General features: G+C 33.5%; 1 protein-coding gene across 2 annotated transcripts; it reads left to right on the forward strand.

Moving 5' to 3' along the window:
* Window positions 1–402: 402 nt before the first annotated feature.
* Window positions 403–9,334, forward strand: Bm7108 (EGF-like domain containing protein; the record flags this gene model as incomplete). Of its 2 annotated transcripts, none has more annotated exons than XM_043082025.1 (14): window positions 403–465; window positions 1,019–1,222; window positions 2,403–2,445; window positions 2,997–3,257; window positions 4,975–5,069; window positions 5,188–5,281; window positions 5,547–5,716; window positions 5,853–6,069; window positions 6,904–7,007; window positions 7,247–7,491; window positions 7,690–7,849; window positions 8,044–8,310; window positions 8,831–8,959; window positions 9,095–9,334. In XM_043082025.1, the coding sequence occupies 14 exons, from the start codon at window positions 403–405 to the stop codon at window positions 9,332–9,334; spliced, it is 2,292 nt and encodes a 763-aa protein (XP_042937959.1). The 2 variants fall into 2 exon arrangements, with proteins under 2 accessions (XP_042937959.1, XP_042937960.1); XM_043082026.1 differs by having other exon boundaries at window positions 4,981–5,069.

Genomic DNA, 9,334 nt, shown 5'->3' on the forward strand with positions numbered 1-9,334 from the left:
TTAAACTTTAGAAATTTTTTTTTCATTTTCGAATTTTTCCCAAGCGATCTACCACTGTTCGTTCAATGTTTGCCTTGGAATGTGCGAAATTTCCTTCATATCTTCCATGAGTTGACTAAATTTCAGAGTTACACACTGGAATGCAATGGGACACTGTCACTAACTATTACGCATTGGACATTCAGACTTCAGAATAGAGTAGACTTAAGAAAATTATATATAAATATAATTATAAATAGACGACTAGAAGTGCTTCAATTCACCGACACTTTGTTGGGTTCGCAACATATTTTCTTTTTGGAATATATTTGAGTAGTTCTTGCATTTTTGACTGGGTTGAACCTGAAGGTTAAAAAGCAGCAACAAAAAAAGACGCACTGCGAGTTCGTTCGCAGCACCAGAATGCTCCATTATCGCGTATCGCCAATCTATATTATGATTATGGGATACAATATTCTTCGTTTGGTAAGGTGCTTTTGAATTTAAGATTTAAATTTAATTATTCCCTTGGTTAGCTTAATAATCATTTAAATTTGCTATTTCTCAAGGATTTTCGTCGATATTACTTGACATCTTTTGTAATGCATTGAATCTAGCACGTTTTTATTGTTTACTGCTACATTCATTGTTTAACAAATTTTTTTATTTGTTGAACTGTCCATTAAGCATTTAATTGTACGTGCTAACGTTCACGTGTTACACGTTATTGTATAAGTTCTATTGCACGAAGAATTCTCTGCAAAATAACATACAGAAGGATTGCTTAAAGTATTACTTATGCCATTGCGGCATCGGAAACAAAACATTGAGCCATTGATTAGGCGAAAAGATGTAAAAGAGGGGATGTTTAATCATAATCACTGATAATATAAGTATTTTCTTGATCAGAAAGCGATTGCTTTATTCAGTTGTGTGGAAAACGACTAAAAATTTGTGTCTGTTTTTCCCAAAGATTTTTAAATCAGGAAATTTCCTAAATCTTTTCAAATCAACCAATTATTGGGTTTTTTTTTTGCAGTGTTCTTGTGCAGGATCGTTCGAAATACGATTGGTTTCGTTGACAGTTGGCTCGAAAGAGGAGTTTCGTCCTGAATTAAGGATTTGTCTGAAGCATTTTGAAAAACGCATTAGCTATAATGGCGAATGTACATTTGGTGAAGTGACACTTGATGCGGAACGGTTACGTAACGGAACAAAGATTGAATTCCAGTTTGGTTGGCCAGTATGTGCTTATTTACTTTTTTCCTTTTTAGTGCCGACTGAAAGTAAACCTTTTGCCTGAGTGGTATTGGGAAAAAGTTTTTAAGAGCGTATGAAAGAATACATCCATCATTTAGTTTTGAGATGATATTCCATCGATTACTCCAACATGAATTATGGGAAGGAAGAGGTAAATCACATAAAGTTGAAGTGGAAGGTGTCGTTTGATGATGGTGACTTTTTTTATTGTGAAAATTCAAAAAGGATATCTCATTTACTCCTGCATGAATATAATGTGCACTTACCATACTTTTAATCTGTGAGTGTCATGGAGCTCATAAGCAACAGTTTCTATATATCAAAAATTTTAAAATACTGCAAATGAGTTAATGACAGTGTAAAAAATGAGATAGTTTATGATAACCATTAGAAGATCATTAGTTGTCGAGGAAATTGACTGGAATAGATGACAGTTGTGAACTGTTTCAATACACCGGATATGCAGTAAATTTCCACCGTATTTTCGCTGCAATTTGTTTCACCGCACGAGGTACTTTCAATGAGACACCAATATAATTAGAGTTAAGAAATACTCCAATTTCTTCCTATGAGAAAGTATGGATTGTTGACATTACCGCGTGAAACAACAATATCTTCCCAACAACCATTACTGTTTCAACACGTTCGCTGTTAGGTGTTATGCATGTATTATGTTCTTTTCGTGCTTCCCTTTTTTTTATGAGATTTTCGAGGGGTGAGGGTGACAGCAAAACTGTTGCTCTTTCATGCTTCATCTATATCCTTTCAACATCACTCTATCACACTAACGTCTTCCAAGGTTCTTTCTCACGGGTTTCTAGTAAATGCATTTGTATAGTGCAAAGTTTTGGCAGAAATAGTATGACGGGCAAAAACAAAACTGAGAGGTGCAGACATTTGATGTGCTTTGCATGAATCTCATGAAGGGGAAACATTCTACATATATTGTGAGAGTGTCTAATGTATTTATATGTGTGAAAGTATGCTCAATCCTATGAACCGCAGAAGTGTTGGCCTTATTTTGTTAAATTGATTGGTCAATAAATACAAGTTTTAAGATTTATGTGGAACTATTCGGTTAAATTAGTTTATTTTCTTTTGAGCCAGAATGGATGAATGGTCGAGGAACATGTTTATTCATAATGTTGAATCTTTAATTTTAGGAATCGTTTACGTTAATAACGGAAGCATGGAGAACCACTGGAAGTACGTTTACTTTTCTGTAATTTTTTTTCAAATGTTTTTTATCAAATCTTTCTATTTATCCCTTTAGCTACTCTTTTATCTCTGCATTTTACATATAGAAAATCAGCAACAAGGTGTGAAATTATTTAGCTGTGGAAGTGAGCAGTGCAACTGTTTATTCCGGATTAATTTACTAAGTCTCTACTTTTCCACCTCTTTATCAATTACGGCATCTTTTTGATGACCTTAGCTCAGTTAGTTATATCAGCAGTGAATCTTTGCGGTTCATTACTTTTTTTTCTGTTGTCAAATCTTAATAATCTATCTCTCTCCTACGCTCCATTTTCATTTCCTTTCCCTTTACCTTATGTACTTTGTAAGAGATTAATGCGTACAGAGATAAACATATAGTTATTCATGATATTAGCTCTCAATAACACTTAGAAATTAATGTCGCACTGAGGCATCTGAATGACTTGAGTGAACAATAAAATTTGTGACGCCATTCAGACTAGAATCAGTCCTTGATATTTTGTGGACAAATTCCTGAAATTTCATCCTTCTAATTCCAGATTTGAAAAAGTTAATGTCTCATAATGGCTTTCAACGTGAAAGTATACCTTCGGGCAAAACTTGGATTGAAGAAACGCTTGTTGGTACAAATGGTTTTCGAATGAGGATCGCTTACAGGATAACATGTGCTAATGATTATTATGGACCACGATGTCTTACATTTTGTCAGCCGATGTCTAGTACTGTTGGTCATTTCCAGTGTACATCGAATGGGTCATTAGCGTGTTCACCTGGCTGGGAAGGATCAAGCTGTGACATTGGTTCGTTCCACAATTACCCTTGCGAAATTATGAATTCAATAGAACATAACATAACAAGTTCATTTATTATTCTACTAATGCAAATTACTACAAATTGCACTACTGCAAATCTGTGAAGATAAAATTGTTGGTAATTTGGAAGGAACGATTTTGAATCAAAAAACCGTTTATGTGGGTCCTGAGACAAACCATCTTGTATAATTGCTTCTCATACCATATTCTTAACTAACCAAAACAATATGGCATAAGATTGCGCTTCACATCTCAAAATGTAGTATCCTTATTTTATGTTAACAATGATTCCTTTTCGTTTTAACTTTTTTTATAATAAGCAAACTTTAGTTTCTTTTTTCAAGCTTGAGCTTCACAGTGAACTTAGTTTTATTCTAGTTTTTGGCAAACAGTACCCGAGATATTGATTGGTAAACAGTACCCAAATTAGAATCAAAAGCAAATTGCATTGAATGCTATTGCTATTATTTACTCGCTTTCGTAGGAATGTAGATCATTGTTGATATGCATAATATAATTAAACGCACTTCTTTTTGGCTCTTCTGAATATGAAGCACCTCTCAAGGGTACCTTACCCACCATTATATTCTTCGTTTACCTCTCATAATTCTTTTTGTTTATTAACTGTACTAATGCGCAAATAACGAGGATCGTATTAACATTGATGTTACTTTCTTTCATGCAAAAGTATTAGTTCTTAGAATTTTACTAAAGTTTTTCAGTGTCATGTACTAAACTAATTACCGTTTTTTTCATCTGAAATTTGAGGTACTTTTTCTGATTGGCAGATCCTCGCTGTCATTAATGCGATCGTATTTTCTTGCCTTTTTCGAAGTAATTTGCCATAGCCTATTAATAGCTAGTAATTTATCTCAAATGTTAGAAGATATTAAAATTTATTCAAATAGGTGGAATTTAGCTAAGAGAAATAGCTGTTCTTCAATAAATTCTTAGTTAGTAAATGCCATTTTAATATAGAGAAAACAAGCTAAGGTTTAAAGGTGCATGTGTTACATAATTTTGACGCAAGTAGTGTGAATAGTTAGCAATTAGTATTGCTTCGAAGGCCATCTTCCATTGTATTTGTTTCTTTCTTTCCTTTGATTTTTCATTCTAGCTTTTCTGACCATCTGCTCATCTATCAGGAAAACGAGTCATTAATATCATATAAATGAATAAAAAAGACTGGTCACTACTGCCAGGTACAGAATCGTCTGAGAGAGAGAGAGAGGCGCATAAAAAAACCTTTCTTCATATGGTTTCCGACTTGCAAACTTTTGTGTTTTTTCTTCTTCCATTCCGATTTATGAAATATTTTAGCCAACCTGAATTACAGCGTTTATTTTTCGTTACTTTTCTAACCTAGTATAATTAATACAGCAAGAATAATGCAATCTTTAACTTGGAACATCAAAAAATGCTTTTACTTCAAATCTAATAATTCCAAAAATCTATGGATTTAAGCTATACAACTTTCTTGGATCCGTTTATCTTCGAATTATTCCTTCATTCTTCAACTTTCTCAGTAAAGTTTTTTTGCCGTTTTAATAGACGAATTATGACTGAATCAAAATATATCATCAGTTTTCACTTGTTTCGCACTCGCGTGATAGCCAAATTAAGGGTTGAAAGTTTTGATTAATGAAGAGATTGGTAGTTGTTTGACTGAAAATTATTTTCAAATGCAGTAAACAATACGTTCAAGCTTCAGCACGTTGCGATAATTGCATCAATGGTGCTTGCGATCGACCTGATTCATGTCGCTGTAAAACTGGATGGACAGGACCAAATTGCGATCAAGTGTGTTTTTTAGGTTTTCGCAGAAATCTCAGAAAAAGAAGAAATAATATAATTCAAAGACACAAGTGATTTTTTCTAAATTCAAGAAATATTCAATGTTGAATGCTTATGCTTGCAGTGTGTGCGATATCCGGGTTGCAAGCACGGCACCTGCAAAACGCCCAATCAGTGTATTTGCGATGAAGGCTGGGGAGGACATTTTTGCAACGAAGGTATTTCAAGGTTTACTGTAGTTCAAATCGGAACTTATAATTTTCAAACACACCAAACATTTTAGAATTTGATTATTTTTTAGATTATTAATGATTGAATATTTAGCAAATACATTCATGAAGTGTTGGAAATAGTGTTCAATTTAAGAATTTTCTAAACATCATATACTAATATACCCATGCTCAGTACTTGCTATTAGTACTCTTTTAATAAAGTTCAAAATAACAACTGATTTTGTGGTTTTAGAGAAGAAGTATTTTATAGATTTGAATTACTGCACACGACATCATCCGTGCAGAAATAATGCGACATGTAGGAATACAGGTCACGGACAGTATACATGCGAATGTCCAGATGGATATACAGGAACGGACTGTGAAATACGTGTACAGAACTGCTCATTACAGCCATGCTTAAATGGGGCTACTTGTTCTGTATGTATACTTTTATCTATAAATTTCAGGAATCGATTGTTTGAAGAACAGCAGAAATTAATTTTGATTATGTGTTGCCTGCTTGTGAGGATTTCAATGTTATTTGTTAAATACTGTTTTGATTTTGTGCCTTAAGGATATGCCTGGGAACACCTATATTTGTACCTGTTCAAAGGGCTTTACCGGTCGCTACTGTCAAGTTGCTGCTACCTCGTGTTCAGATTCACCCTGTCAAAATGGTGCTACTTGTGCGGAAATTGGTGGAGTCTTCCTGTGTACTTGTTTGCAAGGATGGACTGGTACTACCTGCGATATCGAGATCAACCCTTGTGATAAAGTCCATTGTTTTAATGGTCAATTTATTCCTATAGTTTCTGAAATTTTTTTTCTGAAAAAAAAAATCTTAACGGGTAAATATAAAAGCCATTCCAGTGGTTAGGTTTGATACTGCTTACCATGAACGAAATGCAACAAATTGACATAAAATTGCTGTCTTTCAAAACACTGTGATACGCGATACAGTTCAGGTTGCAGGTTATGTGTAGTATTTGTCGGTTAGTATTTATAGTCACAGCAGGGTGGAGCGCTTGCTAGTGCTAGTTGGATTGCACAAAGGTTTTCCGACGTGTTCGCCTGCTGAGTGTAGGAAGAGTGTATTGTTGTAAATGTTCATGCTTTTAACATTAAAAAAGCAATTAGTAACAAAATAAGTTTGTTGCTGGACCTGTTATTTGTGGAATTTTCCTAAAATTCTAATTTAAAAAAATCGTGCTCTATGTTGTTTAGTTGATGAGAATTTAACAGAGTGCTTCATTACATGGACCTCCCATACTACTCAACCTACTGTTTTGTTTTCATTTTTGAACTGAAAAAAAATCATGCTGAGCTGCCATATTGACCAAATTAACCTTGGTTTGATGGGGATATCGTATCGAAGTATTACCTTTATTTTCCTCATCGTGCTTTCTTTCCTTTTTTAAAGTAATTTTCAACTTTTTTCTGTCATCTTTGAATTGGAATTATGGGGGACATTATAGAATTTCCTTTCTTTCAAGGCCACTTATTCAATTCATTGTTGCGCTTTTTGGTAAAGTTGATTTAGCCAACCACTCCAAAAAAATGATTTAAGTAACCGGTGTGGACATTTACTAATAATGACTAATTTTTACGTATGATACGTACTTCAGGAGGGAAATGTGTTAAAAAAAACGTTGCCGGAGACTACGACTGTCTTTGTCCACTTGGTTTCACCGGAAGACACTGTGAGGAAAACTCCAATGAGTGTGCACAGGTAAGTTTGACTACTTGATTGCTAATTTCAAAGAATTGTTTTAATACTCGTTTTTTCTTTTTACCTCGTCCTTTGTTATGTACTTCGTTTTCTTCTTTTCCTTTTTCTATTACTATTACCGCTTTAGAGGATTATTTAAAATCTAAATGAAACTAACACTCAAGGGTTTGCGAGCGTTTTATGGTTATTTTAAATTTCGCTCAAATTCGAAATGGATTTTTAAAATGGAGTATTTGTAGCTCAATCCATGTATGAATGGCGGCCGTTGCATTGATGAAGTGAATAATTACAAATGCCAATGTCCAGATGGATATAGCGGTACATTATGTCAAGATTCTGTCAGTGCTTGTTTAAATGAGCCCTGTATGAACGGTGGCCAATGTATTGACATAGAAGGTGGAGGATACTATTGTAAATGTCGCATCGGATTTAGGGGAAGCAATTGTAAAATTGCTGAAATTGGATGTCATCGCAGTTCGTGCAGGTACATTCATGTTATAAGAAAAAAGCTCTTGTATTGTCTGGATTTTTCTTTAACGCTTTTTTTATGATCAAAAGAAGATTTAAATTCAAGATATTAACTACTTGGTCACTAAATACCATTTATAAGTAAAGCGCTAAAATTCGTTTTCAATTCAGATTTATTTTATCTTACTAGTATCAGTCATTCTCGCATTTGTAGCAACGGAGGTACCTGCGTCGACTCATTTCAAGGCTTTCGTTGCCTATGTCCACCGTGTTTCTATGGCGAAAGTTGTTTACATCTTCAATCAGAATGTCAACCACTTCAACACTATAATCGTACCAGAACTTTTGTCGTAAAAATCGAAAACGAACAACAGGTTATCATTTATGTTGAAAAAGTGCAGATAGCCATAACTGTGCAGTGAAGTTACAGACTTAACAGTAGTTTTCAAAATTTTTAAACACGGTTAAATCTACATAGAAGCTGTCAATTATTCACACAGTTTCATTCGTATTATATAAGTATAACTACACTGCTTTACTCCTAAATTTTATGTCACCAATATTTCAGACTTCAAATGGAGGATTGAACTTCAGAGACATGTTACTCATATTACTTTCTTCGTGTTGTATTCTGGCACTAATGTCTATCGTTATTATTTTTTATCGACAGAAATTAGCAAAGAGAACTTCTTCACTAGATCCAACCTTCCAGAATGACCGGAATTCAAGAATACTTTCGAAATATTCCGAACAAAAGCCATGTTTGTCCATATGCACAAACTTAGATGCCGAAATCAATTATTTTGAACGAGACGTGACAAACAAAATTCAGACAGTGAGTTTGTTTTTGAAACTTCGTGCAATATTTGAGTTTCTGATTCAATCAGTTCTTGTATTTTAATAAATTATTCATATAAAAGTGGAAGGAATTTGTTGAACAAAAATTAATAAAACTATAAAATAGAATTGTAGGAGGATTACATTAATGAAAATAAAGACGTATGTAATTGCATTTTTTATCATTAGAAAGCCATAGTAAAGTCTCACTCATTGTCACTGTACGTTCAGATAAAAGAAACGACAATTTGAATAGATTTTTTCATGTTTTAAATCTTTATATTCATTTTCATTTTTCCCATTTCAACAATTTTGATTCTTACAAGGATTTGTCTAAAGAATGTTTAAATTCAGGCGTTAAATATTGTGTGGTAATGCTAATGATAAAAATAAAAAAAGAAAAGCAACATGAAAATTACACCAATTTAGTTTCCATGGAACTTTGCTTGAACAGTAGCAATAATGCAAAAATTTTTGATGTAATTTAAATTGAAAATGTTTTGTTTCTTTATTTACAGATATCTGGTAAAAAAAAGTTAGCAGCTCATCCAGGTTGTGAACATCTCGATTATAATGAACGCTATGCGATCGAACCTACTGTCAACATGATGCTACCATCATTAAAAAATGTGGGATGCTGTAATAAGGTGGTTTTTTTATTCTTCAATTTGGAGAAAACATTGAAATTTCTCCTTGTTTGCATTAAAACACAGAACTAATGAAGAAATTCGCTAAATTACTTTTTTTTTTTTTTGTATATTTTCTACTGAGCTCCATATTAGGTGGATATACGTCATTCAAAACGTTTCGAACATTCACCTTTACCAACACAGTTATGTGAAGACGGTGGTAGTTACTATGAAGAAATTGATGGTGAATTATCAATACCGGAAGTGATATCGCAACAAACAAATAACGAGTCACAATCAAATATCGTCAACCGTCGGGTAACTCCGGATAATAATTCCAGACAGGTGCAAGATATCATTCATAAGGTAACCGATATACAAACTAATTTATAA

This window comes from Brugia malayi (genome assembly GCF_000002995.4).
Source record: "Brugia malayi strain FR3 genome assembly, contig: Bm_v4_Chr4_scaffold_001, whole genome shotgun sequence".
NCBI lineage: Eukaryota > Metazoa > Nematoda > Chromadorea > Rhabditida > Onchocercidae > Brugia > Brugia malayi.